General features: G+C 44.0%; 1 protein-coding gene and 1 long non-coding RNA gene across 2 annotated transcripts; one reads left to right on the top strand and one right to left on the bottom strand.

Moving 5' to 3' along the window:
• Positions 1-3,976: 3,976 nt before the first annotated feature.
• Positions 3,977-20,136, bottom strand: LOC141025555 (uncharacterized). The gene is made up of 3 exons (XR_012187300.1): positions 18,355-20,136; positions 12,842-13,028; positions 3,977-4,304 (listed from the first exon to the last, which is right to left on the bottom strand). It is a non-coding gene; the product is annotated as an uncharacterized lncRNA (long non-coding RNA).
• LOC109756513 (tyrosine-sulfated glycopeptide receptor 1) lies at positions 4,298-8,244 on the top strand. The gene has a single exon (XM_040392054.3). The coding sequence runs from the start codon at positions 4,885-4,887 to the stop codon at positions 8,086-8,088; it is 3,204 nt and encodes a 1,067-aa protein (XP_040247988.2). The 5' UTR covers positions 4,298-4,884; the 3' UTR covers positions 8,089-8,244.
• Positions 20,137-22,076: the final 1,940 nt, after the last annotated feature.

Raw genomic sequence — 22,076 nt, 5'->3', positions numbered from 1 at the left:
GCATGTTAGGTAATCGAATAAAAGTATAATCAACAACATTTTTGGTTCTTCGAATTACTAAACCTAACATTCAATCCACATTTTCTATGCCGTAGAAGTTTCCATGAATATGACTACCTAATATACATTATAAATCGCTATAAAAATATTTGTTAGTGTGTCTATAATTTATAAATCTCTATCATAATATTCAATATAATATTAAAAGATATATGAACACACGCATGTATATGCAAATGTGCATACACTACATCGTTTATGCAATATTAGAAAAAAAAATATGAAGTCTTAGCAATAAAGAAAAGTTTTGTTACATCATAAAATTTTCATTTTGTAAAATTAAAATTTTCAATTATATACATTACAGATGCGTACTAATTAATAATATAAATGTTATTTGAGAACATTTTATGTGGCTAAGTAATAAAAAATATTAATTACAACTATAATATGGTACACTTAGTTTAAAATAAGTATAAAAGTTTAATATAAAAAATTATTTTACATCGCCCCGGACCCAAAAATACATTGGACCGGCTCTGCTTCTCATTCATTGGTAATCATGACCATGGTCGTAGGTCGCGGTCTTATGGAGATGAACAATAGAGTCAGGTGGATCGTCCATGCACACACTAGGCGGCAAACCTAGCTAGCCTAGCAAATTCATAAGCAACAATATTAACTTTCTGTTTCCGGAAGAGCGATATTAGTTAGGGCACTGCTAATCTACGCGATGAGTGCTCTTCTGCTGCCCACGGGGACGTTGTATGAGATTGACAAGTGTTGCCGGGCTTTTTTTGCGGCTGGACAAGAAAAAAATTTACTAGTGTAAAATTGCCTGGGATTTAGTGGGCGCGTCTTTCTAATATGGGGGGTCTAGGCTTCTCCTCTCTCAAACTCATGAACTTATGTTTGCTGCTTCGACATCTCCCCAAACTTCACGATGATACTATCCCTCCGAACACCTCCTACATCGTCTCCAAATATGGTTGGTCCCTGGTCCACGACCTTGGTGCTCTAGACAACTCCCACACTCCGGTATGGCGTGATGTAATGCAGGGGTTGGACTTCTTCCATTCCATCACTGTGGTTAATATTGAAAATTGTGTCGCCACTTCCTTCCGGTATGACCTGTGGCTTCCGAACTCTACAACTACCATGGCGCAATAATTTCCAGCACTCCTCTCTCACTCTGACAGGCAGCATGCCTCTGTTGCCTGGGTGCTTTCCAGCCCCAACCTAAACCTTCAGCTTACCAATAGACTCTCTCACACCGCGGAATGTTAACTGCTTGCTATGCGCATTACTATGGCCTCGGTTAACTTGAACTTGCAGGTTGCTAACAAATGAATTACTCAGCAAGGGGGTAAAGCTCTTACCACCAAGCTTGCATACAGAGTTGTCTAGACTCTCGGGCCGGCTGACAGAATGGCCATGGCGATCTAGACAAATTACGCGCCAAACAAATGCAGAATTTTCATTTGGCTGGCTCACAAGGACCGACTATACACCAATGAGAGGCACTTCCGTCTATCTATTGCGACCTCAGATACATGCCCTCTTTGCAGTGAATGTGATGGCATCAATCTCACCTATTCAATTGCTAGGTTCTCAGGCCCCTCTGGGATGAGCTGGGCAGCTTACATGACAGTACCTCTTAGAATCTCCAACAACTTTGGCATGATGTGTTATCCAACAAAATTCATACGGCGGTGATCATTGTTCTACTTTGGAATATTTGGAAAACGGTGAAATGCATAAGTCTTTCGGAATGAAACCAACAGCCTCCACAACATTGTTCGGGCTAAGGCTGATGATCTCCTGCTGTGGTCACACCGATGCAAAAAGCCTCTGAAGCAGACCTGCTTCGCGGCTGGGCGGCAATGTTGCTCCACCTTGCCGTGAGATTGTAAAGCACTAGCTCGCTACCCCCCCTCCTCCTCCTCTCTCCCACCCCCTCATATGTAACTCTTTTTCTCACTTGTAATGTTCGCATTGTTTGAGTAATAAAGTGGTTCAGGTGGGATAAGCACACCGTTGACGCGTAGAAAAACAATATTGGCTTATCTATAGCAATGCTTGAACTAAATTTGCGAAAACTCACAAGCTATGTGATAGCAATCATCAAAGATAGCCGCACATACCCATGCAAAACCAACTCTCTCTTTCAGCGCCGAGATTACATCCAAACTATCTGAATTGACAATCAAGCGGTTACACTATAGATTGTGCTAGATTCATCCCATGATTCATAGTCGTGACCTTGACTGTTAGCACATCAGAGTACCTGCCAATACAGTTGTTGGCAGTCGCTAAAAAATTCCCTGATCCGTCTCAAACAACTATGCCAAAGCTCCTTGCAGTGTGTTGGCATCAAATGTCGGATCTAGAGTCAAATAATTAAGGCTACAACACAGAGCGATCGCCATGATGGGTCAGCCCAATTAGCTTCCACTACTACCAAAGTTTAGTGCTTAGGTGCCGATTTTTTTTTCCATTTTTGGTTTCAGTTTGGATTTCTCTTTTCCTTTGGTTTCTTTATTCTGAATTTTCTAAACATATTAATTTTTATAAAATCAGGAATTTGAAAAACGTCCACAGAATCAAAAGAGTATTCTGGCATTTACAAATTATTTGCACTGTATTTAAAAAAGTTCACCATGTTTAAAAAACGTTCACCTTGCATTGGAAAAGTGTTCACTGTATATTGGACAAATGCCCACGGTATTTAAAAAAACCCACCATATATTAGAAAAACATCCCGTGTATTAGGGAAAGGTTGACCATGTTTTAAGAATTGGTTATCGTGTATTAGAAAAAAATTCTCTGTAATTTAATAAAATGTTTACTTTGTATATTTTCAAAATGTTCATGAATTTCTAAAAACTGTTCATTCTAAAAAGTTAAAGAAAAACGAAATCATAAGAGAAAAAGGAAAAGAACATGTATTTTTACTAATGAAAATAGAAAAAATTGAAAAGGGTCGAAAATAAAAAGGGAAATGAAAAGTAGAAAGGAAAAAATAAATGAAAGAAAACACCAAAAGAAAAGGTGCAGAAACAAAAAAGAAAAAAAAACACTGCATGCCTGTAGCATAGGAACAATGGGAACACATGTCAAAACTAGGCCGGCCCAATTCACGCCGTTGCAGGCGTTTCGACGCGTCAAATAGAAATTGCATATGGTTTGCTCAAATAAAAGCAAGACCATGGTTTTTTCACCAATGTTTTGAAGAAATGTTAAGGTGCAAAAGATGAATCTAGAACGATGAATTCAAAATCCGAGGTCTTTGATGTAACTATTCATTTTATCAGTTCCTTTGAACCGACATTCTCTAGTTAGTTTATCAATAGAATCAAATTGTTTGGTAAAAAAACAAGACTTTGGTAGCTACTTTTGCAAGGGAACTACTAGAATTATCTAAAAAACTTCTAAAAGGCTCGCAAGAAGGGGATTCTGCATATCCCGAAGATTCTGCATTTGTATGTAATTGCACTCTTTTCTCTGAAAAACACCCTTATTTTTTACGAAGACGATCTACATCATTCATTTACTCATCAACTTGAAATAGTTGGCCAGATTCACAGGGAACACATAAGGCAACGAAGACCAGTGAATGAACTAGCAAAACTAACTTTATTTTGATCCACATGTTTGTCTTTTTTCTTCTACAAAGCAGGTGAAAAGGATATGTTGATGAAATATGTGTGCACATTCTAAACATCTTTGAAGTAATATGCACATTCTAAACATCTTTGAGGCAAACTTAAAAAAATGCATACTTTTCAGCTATGTCTAGGCCTCAAACATGGTTTTCTGTTTTTTAAAGACTCTAAATAGACGGAGATCTATTTTGATTTTCTTTCGATTGATCGGCTTTCAGGTTGTTAAATTAAATTGTTCTCTCAGTGCCAAGTTAAGGGACCCACAGTGCAATTTTCTCTAAAATGGAAAGGCTTGATAGGTGGATACAAGATAACAAGGTTGCAACAAAACTTATAAAATGCCCATATGAGTACATAATGTTGTTTAAGTGATGCGTCTTAGGTGCACATGAACACTGAATAATAGGAGTATAATTTACAGGTATATCACAGAAACTCAAATCACCATCTAAATTTCTGCCCATTACATCACAAGGTGGCCATGTCCCACCCACGTAGGCACTCCCAAGGCCTAGGTGGTAGGCAATTCGTTGCTTAGGTGACGTGTCTTGCATCTCCATGCATGCCAAGCCTACGTTCTGAAACTGAAGACTCGACTATGCAAAGTTGACACTTGACAGCCAACCAGCACCTAATGTCCTAATTAGATTCACAAGGAACACATTACATGAGTGAATAAGCTAGAAGAAACGAACTAACGACCAAGTAAACACACCAAAAAGAGGCCAAGAATGAACACCACTGACCAGTGGCCACCTGCTGCGATTAGTGAAGACTTGTTGCATAGTCAAGTTGGTAAAAATAATACTTCTCTGATGGGGCATATCATATCGTATCTATCAGATCATGTCGTTAAACAAATGCATCATTGTACCATTACCGATTCAATAATCGGAGAATCAAAGGGTAGCTACCAAAAGCACCAATTGTTTTTACGCAAGAGGGTCTGGTCTTTTCATAGATTATTGGCTTATTGCAGGGCGGCCTCAACCGAAACGTGATGGCGTGGGTGAGAGCCAGGAAGCTGCTGCCCGAGGCAAGTGTGAAGAGCACCAGTGTGGATGTGCGCCCGCACGGCCCCTGATCCTTGACCCAAACCTGCTCTCTTCTGTGGTCAATGTGAGAGTCCAATCCTCCATCTCCTTCCTCCTCACCCTCTTTCCTGACCAGGTCAGGTTTAATCATCTGGTTCTCATGCTAAAGCTTTGATTAGGAAACCATGCAGAAGCAGCAGCAGCAGCAGCTCCGTTCCTCATGCAAGGAGTGCAGCAATGGAGTCCCCATGTCTTTCCTTGGCCGTGCTGCTGCTCTTATGGTGGTGCTGCTGCTCTCCATGGCCTCTTCAACCAGTTCTTGCACGGAGGAGGAGAGGGGCTCCCTCCTGCAGTTCCTGGCTGGGCTGTCCCAGGACGGTGGCCTCGCGGCGTCGTGGAGGCGGAACAGCACCGACTGCTGCGTGTGGGAAGGGATCGCCTGCAGTGCGGATGGCTCAGTGACAGACGTCTCGCTGGCTTCGAAGGGCCTTGAGGGGCTCTTATCGCCCTCGCTGGGCAACCTCGCCGGCCTGCTGCGTGTCAACCTGTCCCACAACTCGCTGTCTGGAGGCCTGCCGCTGGAGCTGGCGTCGTCCAACAGCATCATTGTTCTTGATGTCAGCTTCAACCGTCTCGGAGGAGACATGGAAGAGCTGCCATCTTCAACCCCTGCACGGCCTCTGCAGGTATTGAACATCTCGAGCAACTTGTTCACAGGAGCGTTTCTATCCACGTGGCAAGTGATGAACAACCTGGTCGTGCTCAACGCCAGCAACAACAGCTTCAGTGGGCAAATACCGAGTCATTTCTGCAGCAGCTCGTCATTGTTAGCTGTGGTTGAGCTCTGTTACAACCAATTTACAGGCAGCATCCCTCCAGGACTTGGCAACTGCTCCATGCTCAGAGTGCTCAAGGCTGGACACAACAACCTCAGGGGGGCTCTCCCCAATGAACTCTTTGATGCTTCCTTACTGGAGTACCTCTCGCTTCCGGACAATCATTTAGATGGAAAGCTAGATGGCGCACAGATAATCAAACTCAGAAATCTGGCTAACCTAAATCTTGGAGGGAACAATTTCAGCGGCAAGATTCCGAACTCAATAGGCCAGCTCAAGAAATTAGAGGAGTTGCATTTGGACCACAACAAGATGTCAGGGGAGCTGCCGTCAGCTCTGAGCAACTGCACAAATCTCGTAACAGTTGATCTCAAGAGCAACCAGTTCAACGGAGAACTTACCAAGGTCAACTTCTCAAGCCTGCTCAGTCTAAGGAATTTAGATCTTCTGTACAACAATTTCACCGGCACAATTCCAGAAAGCATATACTCTTGCAGCAAGCTGGCTGCACTGCGGATATCTGGCAACAACTTGCATGGGCAGCTTTCACCAAGAATAGCCAGTTTGAAATCCCTTACTTTCCTATCACTTGGTTTCAACAATTTTACAAATATCACAAACACACTCCGGATACTCAAGAACTGTAGGAACCTCACTTCCCTGCTTATTGGGGGGACCAACTTCAAGGGTGAGTCCATGCCAGAAGATGAAATAGTTGATGGTTTTCAGAATCTTCAGGTTCTTTCAATAGCTAGTTCCTCATTGTCTGGAAACATACCCCTTTGGCTATCAAAGCTGACAAAGCTGGAGATGTTATTTTTGCAAGATAACCAACTCAGTGGGCCAATACCAGGCTGGATCAAAAGCCTAAAGTTACTGTTCCATCTAGATATATCAGGTAATAACATTACAGGTGAAATTCCAACAGCCTTAATGGAGATGCCAATGCTAAATTCAGATAAGATTGCGCCCCGTTTGGACCCAAGAGCCTTTGAACTGCCTGTCTATGCAACTCCATCACGTCAATATCGGATAACCAGTGCTTTCCCAAAAGTATTGAATCTAGGAAATAATAAGTTCACCGGTGTGATCCCTGAGGAGATTGGTCAGTTGAACTCGCTTGTTATACTGAACTTCAGTTCAAATAGCTTATCAGGAGAGATACCACGGCAGCTCTGCGACCTGATAAATCTGCGGGTGCTGGACTTATCTAGCAATCATCTCACAGGTATAATCCCATCAGCAATGAAGAACCTGCACTTCCTTTCAGCATTCAACATTTCCCACAATGATCTCGAAGGAAAAATTCCAGATGGAGTCCAGCTAAGTACATTCCCAAATTCTAGCTTTGAGGGGAATCCAAAGTTGTGTGGCCATATTCTTCATCGCATTTGTGATTCAACTGAAGGACCGTCGGGCTTCAGAAAACACTGGAGCAAGAAATCCATTATGGCAATTACATTCGGTGTGTTCTTTGGAGGAACTGCTATTCTTTTTGTGCTTGGGGGTCTCCTTGCAACATTCAAGCATACCAGTTTCATAACCAAAAACAGGATCAGCAATAACGGAGATGTGGAAGCTATTTCAATCGAGACTGATTCAGAAGAATCATTAGTGATAGTGCCACGAGGAAAGGGAGAAGAAAGTAACCTCACATTCGCTGACATTGTGAAGGCTACAAATAACTTTCACCAGGAGAACATCATCGGGTGCGGAGGTTATGGGCTGGTCTATAAGGCCGATTTACCTGATGGCCTCAAACTGGCTATCAAGAAGCTTAATGACGACATGTGTCTGATGTACAGGGAATTCACTGCAGAGGTTGATGCACTCTCAATGGCACAGCACGACAACCTTGTACCACTCTGGGGTTATGGCATACAGGGAGATTCAAGGTTCCTCATATATCCGTACATGGAGAATGGCAGCCTGGACGATTGGCTTCACAATGGGGATGGTGATGCAAGTTCATTTCTTGACTGGCCGACACGGCTCAAGATCGCACAAGGAGCAAGCCGGGGTCTTTCTTATATCCATGGTGTCTGCAAGCCTCACATTGTACACCGTGACATCAAGTCCAGCAACATCCTGCTTGACAAAGAATTCAAAGCTTATGTTGCAGATTTTGGGCTCTCCAGGTTGATTGACAGTCAAACCCATTTCACAACTGAGCTAGTTGGCACTCCGGGCTACATCCCACCTGAGTATGGACAAGGATGGATTGCTACACTGAGAGGTGACATGTACAGTTTTGGCATGGTCCTACTTGAGCTGCTCACTGGAAGGCGGCCTGTCCTGGTCTTGTCTTCATCAAAAGAACTTGTGAACTGGGTACAGGAGATGAAATCAGAAGGGAAGCAGCTTGAGGTCCTGGATCCTACACTCCGGGGCACAGGGTATGAAGAGCAGATGCTGAAGGTGCTCGAAGCCGCTTGCAAGTGTGTCCACTGTAATCCTTTCGTGAGGCCAACCATACAGGAGATAGTCTCCTTCCTCGAAAGTATAGACACCAAGCTGCAGACACAAAATTCAGTTAAGATAGAAAGTGGTTAGACATGATTATCTTGTAGTCAATTGCACATGGCAGATGTAGCTTCCATCTAACTAGTACTGTCTAATCTTATAATTCTTTTGCATGGCTGCTAACAGGTTAAAGTTTGTAATTCATTCATGGCCTTCCTTTTCTCCAATTATCATATACTCCATGGTAAACAAGTGTGAAGTTACTCAGTTCTTATCCAGCATGCTCCTTAAGAATTCCACATAAGTGGAGAGTTAGAGCGTAAAATCCCTAAATGTTACAAGGATTCTGTTAAGTTGGGAAAAATGCCCTTTTACATAAGTATCACTGACTCATAGGAGTATAAGGCGAGAATTGAACATATAAACCCCGAAGAAGTCGTAGTCACGACGAAGGTGGCCACGTCGCCTTTAAATGCTATCAACAGTACTCGTGCCACCGCCTGTAAATTCCGTGCCCCGCCAGGGGCATTTTAGTCATTTCACGCGCAGGCATATAAAACGCAGCCTCCCCCGTGGAGAAACCCCAGCCGCTGCCTCCGCCCGCACTCGCCCCCACCCACCCAGTCTGCTCTCTTCCCCGATCCCCTCCCTCCTCTTCGTGCCGCCGGCCGTCGCGGCGACGTAGAGTGGCCCAGATTGAAAGATCGTGGATGTTGCCTAGAGGGGGGGGGGGGGGTAATAGGCGCTTTAAAATAATTACGGTTTAGGCTTGAACAAATACGGAATAAACCTAGCGGTTAATTTGACAAGCACAAAACCTATAACAACTAGGCTCACCTATGTGCACCAACAACTTATGCTAAGCAAGATAAACAACTAAGTGATAGCAAGATATATGACAAGAAACAATATGGCTATCACAAAGTAAAATGCACAAGTAAAGGGTTCGGGTAAGAGATAACCGAGGCACGCGGAGACGACGATGTATCCCGAAGTTCACACCCTTGCGGATGCTAATCTCCGTTTGGAGCGGTGTGGAGGCACAATGCTCCCCAAGAAGCCACTAGGGCCACCGTAATCTCCTCACGCCCTCGCACAATGCAAGATGCCGTGATTCCACTAAGGGACCCTTGAGGGCGGTCACCGAACCCGTACAAATGGCAACCCTTGGGGCCGGTCACCGAACCCGTACACTTTGGCAACCCTTGGGGGCGGTCACCGAACCCGTACACTTTGGCAACCCTTGGGGGCGGTCACCGGTACCCGTCAAATTGCTCGGGGCGATCTCCACAACCTAATTGGAGACCCCGACGCTTGCCCGGAGCTTTACACCACAATGATTGAGCTCCGAACACCACCAACCGTCTAGGACGCCCAAGCACCCAAGAGGAACAAGCTCAAGGGTACCAAGCACCCAAGAGTAATAAGCTTCTCAACTTGTAACTTCCACGTATCACCGTGGAGAACTCAAACCGATGCACCAAATGCAATGGCAAGGACACACGGAGTGCCCAAGTCCTTCTCTCTCAAATCCCACCGAAGCAACTAATGCTAGGGAGGAAAATGAGAGGAAGAACAAGAAGGAGAACACCAAGAACTCCAAGATCTAGATCCAATGGGTTCCCCTCACATAGAGGAGAAAGTGATTGGTGGAAATGTGGATCTAGATCTCCTCTCTCTTTTCCCTCAAAAACTAGCAAGAATTCATGGAGGGATTGAGAGTTAGCAAGCTCGAAGAAGGTCAACAATGGGGGAAGAACACGAGCTCAAAGGATAAGGTAGAATGGGGAAGAAGATCCCCTTATATAGTGGGGGGAACAATCCAACCGTTACCCCCAAAACAGCCCCGCAGAGGGCGGTACTACCGCAGGAGGCAGCGGTACTACCGCTGATCACAGCGGTACTACCGCTCCCCCGGGCGGTACTACCGTGGAGCTGGAGGGCAGGAGAGTGACAGACCCGAGCGGTACTGCCGCGGTGGTTGGGCGGTACTACCGCTCATGAGCGGTACTGCCGCCCTACTACCGCTGCGAAGTACCGCACTATCCGACACGAAAAATGACCCCTCGAGTCGACGCGGTAGGGGCCTGGTACCGTAGCGGTACTACTGCTGAGGACCCACCAGCGGTACTGCCGCTTGGGACCCCTAAGCGGTACTACCGCTGGGTACCGCGGTACTACCGCTGGGACCATCCTAAAGCCACTTCCACGAAAACAAGAATACTCCATAGGAAACCAAAACTGCCATAACTTCTGCATATGAGTTCCGAAATGAGCAAACTCAAGCTTGTTGGATACAAGACGACGAGTAGCATCAAAACAGCGACTGGTTATAGTAAGAAGAGGCAAGGAAGGTATGCCAACAAAATAGAGGAGTGAAACCTCCAACCGAGAAGAACCGGCATAACCTTCCAACATCGAAAACATCATAGAAGATGCGAGTGAACTCCGTTTTCGATGAACTCGAGCTTGTCATCAAGATGACCATAGGCTCCAAAACTCACAAAGAGAAGAACCAAATAAGAACCAAGAAAGATGACGCAAGGATGCAATGGTTTGAGCTCTCTACGAATGATACGATCAAGCTACTCATCGAGAGCCCCCCTTGATAGTACGGCAATCGATCCTATAACCCGGTCTCCCAACTACCATCACGAGACCGGTAAAATAGAAAACCTATCAAGGGCAAACCTTTGCCTTGCACATGGTCCACTTGAGCTAGATGATGACGATCTTGACTCCCTCAAGTTGGACCACCTTTCTTGGTTGCGTTGGCTCGATGAAGACTAGTTGATTGCTCCCCCATACTCCACTATGGGTGAGCCACTCTTCCGCACATCTTCACAAGTCCATTGTCACCACAATGGACGGCAAGCTTCAAGCATTTGATCTCTTCATGATGCTTCACTTGAACTTGCACACCGCAACATCTCCACAAGTCCATTGTCACCACAATGGACGGCAAGCTTCAAGCATTTGATCTCTTTCATGATGCTTCACTTGAACTTGCACACCGCAACCTAACCCCACAAAGAACTCTCACGAAGATCATGGGTTAGTACACAAAGCGTAATTGACAATGCTTACCACACCATGGGATCGCTTGATCCCTCTCGGTACATTTTCTACGCTTTGTGAGTTGATCAAGTTGATTCACTCTTGACTTAGTCTTGATCAACCTTGAATCTTTTCAACTCTCTTCTTTTGGATGATGTCTTGAAGATATACATGAATGATCACACAATCTTCTTCTCCAAGACATGCTTGCAATAAGCTCAACTCTCACATGACCAATCTTTGGATAATTCTTTAATAACACCTTGATCACCACATAAACTCCTTGAAACCAACACATGAACTTCAAGAAATGCCTATGGACAAATCCTTCAAATATAACTTAAGGCAACCATTAGTCCATAGAGATTGTCATCAATTACCAAAACCAAACATGGGGGCACCGCATGTTCTTTCACAGATGCGGCCACCCCGTGGGCACGACTATCAGCCGTCGGCGCCAGAGCGGGGGTTCGCGGGGCGTGAGGATAGGGAGGGGCAGATGCGTGAGGAGGAGGCCGTTGTTATGGTGGCGCGACGGAGGTCGTGGCCGGCCGACGCGCGGCACCAGTGGCGGCGCGTGCGGAGGAGGTCGTGGTCTTGGGCTTAGCTTCTTGTGGAGAGCTCCTCCATGGTAACATCAACTGGATCTGGCCAGCACACATCCACGGCGGCTCATGGAAACGGCGGCGCCACGGAGCAGGTATATGGATTTTTTGTCCAACCCTTCCCCCTCCGCCCTGAGATTCTTATCCTCTCTCCATTGTTGCTCTACTCTCACGCGATGGAGGAAGATGCAAACGGCGGCGGCTTTGGGAGATAGCTCGCCCGGCTGCCAAGGAGGGAAAGGCGACGGGACCTGCATCCTAGGCGGCGGCGGCTGGACTCTAGGAGTTTGGCCTCATTCCCAATTAGAATTACTCCTTAAATTAAACTGTTGCCCTCACTTTCTTTCGTGATTTTTTTGGGTCTGGTGATTTGGTGATTAGTTCACTTGGATGCCATAGAAAACATGCAAGTTTCTGAAAGATCTTACTCAAATGTTGTAAACAGGGTGAACTTTGATAGGTTGTTATGGTCAGTATAATAGGTTTGTTCCCTTGGTCTCTCGGAATCAGTACCTAGATAGAAATTGATGCACTTTAACGCTGTTGAGAGTTCAGCAAAGAACTCCTTTCTAGAAAAAAGTTTAGGAAAAGTTTGGACCCTCCTTTTTCACTGTCCGTGAGCTGCTGTAACATGTTGTCTGTCCTGACCAAATTTGTCATGGCAAACTTTTCCAGGTGATGTGGAAGGCGTGGAGCTCACCCTCGGCCTGAAATTCAGCCGGGACAAGCGCAACGTGAAGCTGGTTGGCACGCTGCTGATGCACATGCGGTTCCTCCGGAGGAACAGGGGCAGGCGATGCTGGTCCCGCAGCTCTTCTACCGTGGTGACTCGACGTTTCCTGGGATTGGCGTGCCCGTGGTGGTGGCCACCGGCGCCATCGTCGCCAACACACTGGTCTATGTGGCGCAGCACTCGGAACTGCTCAACGCCACCAGCATCTGACTAACGAGTTACTGCAAAACATGTTCTGGTAAAAGTGGTAAGTTAAGTACCGCTTGATTACCAGCACCTTTGCTTGGAGTCCAGCTGTGCAGCTTCTCACAGCATACACACCAGCACTTCACACTTTACAGTGGCATGTAAGAACTGTAGTATAGCTGCCATGGCTGGCATTGACCCCGGTCACTGAGCAAACAACAGCGAGCACGATGAGCATAATGAGGATGAACTTGGGAGTTACCTTTCTTTGTTGGTGGACCTTTTGGGGTGCTCCTTTCTGTTGCTGCCACTTGTTTCTTGTTGCCATTCTTCTTGGGCAAAACCATATGGTTGCAGCTGCATTTGCCATGACTTTGCTTGCTTGCATCAAGTACCATTAGTTCATAACATCATAGTTTCTCTCCCTGCATTGCATGCAGCAAGTAGAGCTGTGGAAAACCATGCAACATTTTGTTGAGTAAATAGAGAAGATCCAGAAGAAAAAAAAAATATTAGTTGGTACTTTACAGAGAAGCTAGATTTAATCAGCACCCTACAGAAGAGATAGGCTGAGTTTTCTCACGTCGTTTGCAGAAAATAAACATGATTGGGAATGTGGATAAAAGTGGTACACCCTGTCTGTGCATTACTGATTATACTGGCATATACATGGGAGTTTTGGCACTGAATAATGCCGCATGTGACAAGGCTGTGTGTGCAACTATGAAAGCTTGTTTCACTGAATTGGATGTTCTTTGGTTGGAAAACCGAAGTTCGACCTTCTGATATTATCTTGGAATAACCAAAACCCCGACAAGAGAAACTTATGTTACTTTAGTCTCAGTCAGTTTAGTAGACAAGAAAGACAGAAAAATCAAAGAGCAAGATATTGTCTATATTACAGAATACATAGGTTAAATCACACTAAAAGCCAATGATTTTGTTCTTTGGTCTGAGTCAGATTGCGAGTTGTTCACTCTGAATTTTGTGGGCTTACCCATCACAAAATGCACAGCCATCAAGCAAGCTAGCACGTACTATTTAACTGAAGTAAAGGGTAGCTAAGCTATGAGTGCGTCACTCTTTGTTTTGAACAAATGCAACTACTGGTTTGTATTTGATATGACTAAGGTGCAACCAATTGAAGTTGTTTTGAAGAACCTGCACCTGAGGATATTCTCTTTTTTATAGCTTGCAGCAGTCTGTAGAGTAAAGTTTGTACATTTTGTGAATTGTTTCTTTCAGTTTCACTTAGTATAAAGTCTATACTTTATCAGGTTATTACTATGTGTAGATTTGCTTTTGCTATTGCTGATCATCTCCTTCTCTATGTGCTAAGAAGCATACTTTCAGCTTATCCCTTAGACGAGTTTTAAGTATATTTAGTTCACTTATACTAAGCATTTGTTCAGGCATTGCTCCGTGCCTTGTCGCCCCACGCGATCTGCCGTAGAGGCCCCCAGATCAACATATTTATTTTTTTGTATAACCTAAAGGATAAACCTACTTATTGATCCTTAGTGGTCCTTTTACAGTTGCGCTGAACTTACATCCTTCTGTCAACAGTTTAGTGATCTAATCATTCAGAAGGAATGCTGCATGTTCCTAGATGCACTGAATTACTAAATCTGGTTTGAGTTTGCCTTTGTACTTCACTTTACTGGGGCTCTCAATGTTGTACGTAGATCAGTCATCAGAGACTATTACGAAAAGTTTCTTGGTGTAATTGTGATGGAACTTGGTCCTGCTACCATAAATCTAATTGCACAACTCAGTGGGCAGGCTTGGTGTCTGAAACTTGACCTTCTTGCTACATTTTATGCTACATTTCGTTGGTATTGCCAAGCCATGTAATGTCTGTAGCATAGCCTTCTTATATAGATTTCACCACACTGGGATTTCTAGCTAGCTTAAGAGAAATGCTAATCTGCACCTACACTGCAATGTGGTGACCGTCCTTAGTTTTATTACAGTTTACAAAAACTAAGTTATGGCTTTGGTGTTACCAGTGTAGTCGGTGGAACAGAGATGAGAATTGGCAACAAAAAAACCAGGGAATAATTTTTTACAATATGGTTCACACCAGTAGTATTAACTCTGGATCCTTTGGCGTGTATTGATAAGCATTTTTTTCATCCTCATAAATATTGTTGCTTACCTGACTTGTCCTACATATGTGAGGTGGGTGAGGAAGTTCTATTCTTCTAGACAGCGTACATCTGCTAGCAACGAAATTGCAGAGTAGTGCACAAGTACATAGTGTCAACATAGAAAAAATATAGAATTATTAAGTAATTATTTAACATCACAGTAAATATAATAGGGTAATATAACATCATAGCTGGCAAATGTTTATCCCAGGCTTATGTCATGTACGGAAAGATGGTGAGTTCATGTTGGATATACATCGGGCTTGCCACTTGCCCCCAACCACCGCGCTGCGATGTTGCTTGCTCGCCTGGTCGCCGCCTTGTCTCCCCCGACCTCGATACCGTCTGGGGCGGCGCCGGCACCACCACACAGCGGTGGTGCTCCAGTGGATGGGCGCAGGAGGCGGCATGGTCAAGGATCCTGAGGCGGCGAGGTTCCCTGCATCGACGCCAGTCGCAGGGAGTCGTCGCCAGGTGCTCTGACCGTGCCGCTGGAGATAATGCTGCGAGCTCAACCAGTTCACGGTGAAGACTCACATGCCGCCTATATCTTTCTCTCTCTGTCTCCTTCTGTTGCTGTTTGGAACTTGGTGGGCTGATGGCTGCGTCGGATTAATCAGGGGATTCTGTTTAGCATAGTTTCATTATCGGAAAGCCTAAGAGCGGCGTTCTTTATTGCCTGGTTAAATTAATAAGGGGATTTGAAATACCGGTTCAACTGATCTGCACATACCAATTACGTGTACTTGCAATCACGTATGGTTTTGACCATGTTGCTGCTGGGAAGCTTCCTTCTATTGAGCCAATATTCTATGCTTCTCTTACTGTCTGTTGATTTAGCTTATTGATCAGGGGATTTAATGCGGCAAGAACGCATTAATTTTGGCTAACAACAGAGAATAGGATGAAATGACATTGCTTACGGAAGAAAGAAACGAAAAAATATATTTAATTATTTATTGTTCTGGTTGGCAGCGCTGTAGGACGTACTGGCTGATGTATAGGTATATTCATTGAACTTATCGACTTTGCCATGTTCCATGTGTTTTCATTTCCTTTTGTTGTTGAAGATTGATTTTTTCAGTGCGATCTGGATTGTAGAATTGCATGCTTGAATTGGGGCTTGCGATCGGCCTTTGTGATGCACATGTAGATTGTAGGATGTACTTGATTGATCTATGAGATGTGTGGCTTGGTGGTGAAGGTTTTTCACACCTGCTCGGTTAACCACGTACTGACTATGTCGAAATGAGCATGTCCACCATGTTGATTGTTCATATATTCTCTGGCTGTGTCAGTGCTTATCTCAGTTACTTGGTTTGCTATGAATGGCTCTCGCCATTGTTGTGCTCTTGCCGGTGTGAGGGATAGTAGCAGATTTAGTGGTCGTATTTTGTTAATTTTAATAGCAGCCCTGTTTATTCTCAGATCCATGTCGTTTTGCTTCTCTTAACTAGGATTTGGATGTGGTGCAGGCCACAGACACTACCTGGAAGGAGACGTCGGGATTGTTATTGACTGGGAGGAGCAGGACGCAGCAGGAGAGGCAGTAAGCACCTTGACAATGACAGCCGTGACCCTGCTTATTTGGTTGTCCTTCATATGTCGCCTAGGTTGGTCTGTGGGAATTGACATGCATTGTTGTCCCATTTTACTGATTTATTTGATAAATATGTGACCACATGAGTAACCTATTGTTTGTTTCAGTACCATTTTACTGATTTATTTGATAAGTATGTGACCATATGAGTAACTTATTGTTTGTTTTAGCACTACCAGACACCGCGTTCCTATTTAACAGGGAATTGCTTATCTATGATTCAGGCTAGAATAATTGTTTTCTACTAACGATTGAAGTTCTACAGTATGCTTTAGATTTGTCAATGAAAATGGCCCTTCCCGTTCTGATGTTCATTATGTTTATTGAAGTCCTCACCATCTTTATATTCATTACATATTCTCAATAGCTTATTTCTTAATACCTAAAATGAATACCAGGAGCTCATTCTTACCTCTCCAATTTATCCTTATTTGAGTATTAAGGGCACCTACATTTCTTTGGTTCTGTATGACTGATCAAATTAACACACACCTCAATCATAGTAAAATCTGAAAGGAGATGTAAAAGAATCAAAGAAAAGTAGAGATGCACAATATTTTTTGCTTTTGAGGGATTGTTCTTGGGTTCAGCTTTTGCTGGCATGTTGTTATTATAGAGTTACCCTATCTCTTTGAATCGTCATATGTACTCCAGACTCTTATAGATTATGCAACTAGCTAATGGTTGGAACTTTAATACTTAGCTTTATTTACAGGTAGCACAACCTCATGTTAGTTGCCATTTTATTGCTACAGATATGGTGTTGTTCTGATTGTATATGTGATGATTTTATCCATGTGTATGTATCTGGTCTTCAAAGTTGTTGAAAGATTGAAAGCGTAAGCAAGTTCATCAAATTCCTTCGGTAAGTCATATATTCTTCTGTCTCTTTCCTATGTTTTAGAGGTTTATAGTAAGAAGATATGAGGTAGAATATTTCCTTTTCAGTATATCTGAAATTATATGGGAGAGATTACTAGCTCACACATAGAGTTCGGTTATTAGGTTTCTAAATAAGTTCAGCCCTAGAGCACATATTTTTGCATCCATTGCTTATTTAATCCATTGGTATCTATTTTCTCCGGTTCATATAGTATGTTTACATTTGACTTGGAATTGTCTGTACTTTTGTTCTGCTTTTGTTTCAAGGTACTTCCAAAGAAATCAATATCCATCTGTCTATGGAAAACTCGAAGAAGGCTCGATTGGCACATGAAGCTCTTAAATACTTGAGAGCCTTTTACAACAAGGTCCTACAGGACTACACCTATGATAGGTTGCAGTTGGTTGAACAAGGTCCTATAAGACTACATACATATATTACACCGGTTGTCCCAGCTCATAGTTGGTTGTCATCAGTCCGGTTGGTTGAACAAGGTCCTATAAGACTACATACATATATTGCTACAGATATGGTGTTGCCATTTTATTGCTACAAATATGGTGTTGTTTTGATTGCATACATACATATAATTCTGCAGTTTGTTCACGCCCGAATAATATTAATGTACACTCTTTCAATACATGGCTTGCTCTCGGCCTTTGCGTCATTGGCGCAACTGGTCATCTAGTATACATAAACCACACCGGAACACCGAGCACCGAGCTTCGCATCAGCAATGTAAAGACCACCGCAAGTATATAATACATGCTTCTTAGAAGCACTTAAAAGGAAGATAAAAATACTGAGAAAAATTAGGAAGACACCGAAAATTTCCCCAGATGTTAGGGTTCCTAGAGGGCCTAGGTCTGTAAAACGTCAACATGAGGACAAAGGGATGGCCATTCTACGGCATTCGGATTTCTGAATTGAAGCCTACATGGGAGTTTTCTTAAATTCGCTCTGGTCTACAATTTCCAGAGCTCAGTCTGGGCCAATCCTTGAGCGGTTGGGAAATCTGCGATGAGTAATCATGGAGGGCAGTATCCCGATTCCCCAACCACGAATACCACGCACCACACCGCGCAGTCAGCCTGTGCAGGTAAGCGGGACGAGAAGGGGGGCGAGCCGAGGTGATCACTGACCTTTTATCACTGCGCGGCTGCTCCAGGAAGAGGTGGCGGTGGCCGCCGTTCGCCGGTGCCGTGGTTCGGTTCATCTCGCGGCGAGAGAGGGAGGGAGAAGGCTGGCCCAGTGGCGAGGTTCACAGGCCACAGCCGCGCAGCCCAACAGCAGGAAATTGTGATCTGCCAAGCGTGCTCTGCTTCGGGTTATTACTTCTTCCTTTTTTATGTCTCAAAAAAACTTCTTTTGTATTTTCTCAAAAAATGTTAATTATTTTTTTATTCCCCTCAAAAAATATTAATACTTCTTTTTTATTTCCTGGTTTTCTTTTTTTTTTCAGTTTTACTGTGGTTTTCTTTTCAGGTTCTTCCCTTTTTCCTTCTTGGTGCTTTTCCTCTTTCCAATCTCTGTATTTTGGTTTTCATCAATTTATATAATGAGTTGTATTTTCAAATGCCTCCTAGTCCTACCGGTACGGTCGACTTTAGCGCATTAAAAATTCATAAAAATCTTGACCGGGTGTTGTTGGATGAGTAGGGATCAGTTTAGGTAACTGATCAGAAAATTCGTCGATACCTCCACTGTAGGCGCAGGTTTGTTGTGCGTGATTTCATTGTGAATGTGCCAAATTCGCCAAAGAACCATCAAGACCATGGCCCGCTGTTGTTCTGTCATCACATACAGCGCCTGTAGGAGCCATTCCGGCCCTGATGGTGTGAAAATATTCTCTTCAAGAAGACTCCATTCTTGGTGCATCAGTCCATCACTCGCCAAAGCTCACGGGCGTGGGTGCAGCGAAACATGGCATGGAAGTCAACTTCCGCATGAAGGCACACGTCAGAAGTACATACAAAAACTCTGATAATACACACATAAACATTAAAAAAAATATAAGCAAACACACTATCTTAGAACGAGCTTGCAGACATGGACGTGAGTGTGTGGCTTGCTGGTGCACCCAAACTAGAAAAAGAAGGTAGTAATTGGAAAAAAAAATTAAAAATCCTGAAAAAAATCTGGAAACATACATGACCAAAAGTTGTATTCGTACAATTTTTTTTTGCAAAGGAATGCTTTCCACCATGCTCTAAACGAAAAAAAAACAAATTCAACACTATATATAAGTTGCTTTTTTTTAGGGGAACTTGTTTGTTTATTCAGAGTTCACAGCTTCATTTGCGTCTAATTTCCGAGAACACACACTCCGGAGCCGCACAGAACCAAGTTTTACATAACAAATTACAGCAACCTTCCCAAGCTAGAATATGTGCTCACCAACAAAAAAAAAAGCTAGAATATGTGCGACCTTATTCGCAGAGCGTCACACTCAAGCAACCCTAAACTCCTGGTGAAACCTAAGCAAACTCTTGATCTCTCCAACTAGTTGCCCGGTAGCTGAAAGGTCCTTCATTTCACTATATATAAGTTACTATTCATAAGGTTTTTGTCCTAGGAAAAAACGTTTGCCTGGAGTAGACGGGAGTTTATGTTGCGCTAAAACAATTATACAGGTAAAAAAGTAGGTCGAGTTTGTTTTAGAAAACAGAATTACGTCTGCTACAAATCACCCGGCTGATGCCAGGAAAAGTAAGCCGCCTCGCCCACCGCTCGATTAGGCTGCTTTTGATCGTTGGATTAAGACCTTGAATCGTTTTTTCCACGCAGACGCGTGTTTGTAGTAGCTAGAAAATGCGTTCACACCTCACGTGGGCATCCATCCTGGTAGTAGCTAGAAAAATGCGCTCACACCTCACATGCCGCTGGTAGTAGCTAGCCTATATGTAACTCGGCTCGTCAAAGAAGCCGGCCCTTCCCCGCAAAAAAAAAAAGAAAAAGAAAAAAAAGAAGCCCATGCTTTGAACACTCGTGGCGGGCTTCGACGGCTGCGACCATGTCGCGACGGCATGCTTCGATGGTCGTGGTGATGCTATGATGCGTGCTGCGACGACATGCTTCAAATGCCCATATGTGCTTCAACGGCCATGATGATGCTGCGACGACATGCTTTGAATGCCCATATGTGCTTCAACGGCCATGATGATGCTGCGACGACATGCTTCGAGTTTCTGTGGTGTGCTTCGACGGCCATGACGATGCTGCGACGACGTGCTTTGTACAGTCGTGGCGATGTTGCGACGTTGTGCTTCAACAACCGCCGCGATGGTACGACCAATGCTCGGCTACTTTGAGTTCGATGATGCAGCAATGACGTGTTTCACGGACGTGACACTGTTGTGATGACGGACATGTCAGCTTTGATGATGGTGCGGCGGGCGTGCTTCGACGGCAGCAGCGATGCGGCGACGACATGCTTCAAGTGCTCGTGGTGTGGTTCGACGGCCACGACGATGTTGCGACGATGTGCTTCGTACAGTCATAGCGATGCTGCGACGTCGTGCTTCGACAACCGCGGCGATGCTACGACGGATGCCCTGTTACTTCGATGATTGCAATGACGTGTTTCACGGACGAGACACTGTTGTGATGACGGACATGCATGTCAGCTTCGATGATGGTGCGACGGCGTGTTTTGACGGGAGCAGCAATGCAGCGACGGGGCCCGGTTGCTCCGATGCTGCTGCTATGGCATGCTTTGAAGGCCAAAGCAGCCAAGGACGCTACATCCAAAGCAACCTTTACTCCATGAGCTTCATAGTACCAAATCAAAACCAACAACAACCATTCAGCATGCACAACTATTTGTACTAACTGACCAAGGTCGCGAACGGGAGAGCCGTAGTGTCTTGTTGAGGACATTAATTAGCTAGTACTACTAGCTACGACTGGTGCATGGCAGCAATTTAACCATATAGTACTAATATTGAACAAAACAGTACGAGTGGTGCTACTCGTCAGGGGCATGCAGGCATGCAGCCATGCAGTGAGTGGGCATAGAGGGAGAAACACGTGAGCCCGTCTCAAAGGCCAACACGCGCTCAGAAAAGTGGAAGGAAACAACGGTGGGCCTTGACCTGGACACGTGGTTGGCAGGGGAGGCGGCGGACGCGCGCGCGTTATCATCCGGATGAAAGCAATCGTTTTCCCAGGATTATACTTTTTATGTAACCAATAAAAAAAATCATATCATTTGCACCAGTACCGGAGCGTACCATGGTGTTTCCCTTGCAGACACCAAAAACCAAGCACGCAGGCACAGACACACTGCACCAAAAATGCACACGCAAACACAAAGTCATTTGATTTGAAAAGTATACACAAAAACACCGAAAGTGCGCATAGAAACACCAAAACTACACACACACACACATGAAAGGTTCACATGCACTAAACAGAAGTACTCCCTCCGTTTCTTTTTAGTCCGCATATAAGATTTGGTCAAAGTCAAATTTTGTAAAGTTTGACTAACTTTATAGAAAAATATTAACATCTCCAGTACTAAAGTTATATGATATGAAAATTAATTTCATCATGCATCTAATATTATTGATTTCATAGTGTGGATGTTGATATCTTTTCCTGCAAACATAGTCAAGTTTTACAAAGTTTGACTTTGACCAAATCTTATATGCAAACTAAAAAGAAAGGGAGGGAGTACATATATATTGTCACGGGGGAGTATGGCTTGTGTAAAACAAACATTGAAACTTATCAATATGAGACTTCTTTTTTACCCAGTTTTGAGGATATCAACAGGAGAACCACAACGTCTATAACATCATATTAGTTTTATAAGATTCATCATAAAAACATTTTCATACTGTATATTTTTTATGTCATGTAT

The sequence above is a fragment of the Aegilops tauschii genome, chromosome 6 (genome assembly GCF_002575655.3).
Source record: "Aegilops tauschii subsp. strangulata cultivar AL8/78 chromosome 6, Aet v6.0, whole genome shotgun sequence".
NCBI classification, from domain to species: domain Eukaryota; kingdom Viridiplantae; phylum Streptophyta; class Magnoliopsida; order Poales; family Poaceae; genus Aegilops; species Aegilops tauschii.
The sequence above is the reverse complement of the archived record's forward strand: the minus strand, read 5'-3'. Positions and strand labels throughout refer to the sequence as shown.

What these genes read in the sequence shown, in the direction of transcription:
- LOC109756513 (XM_040392054.3), top strand. Translation starts at nt 4,885, where the DNA reads ATGCAGAAGCAGCAGCAGCAGCAGCTCCGTTCCTCATGCAAGGAGTGC.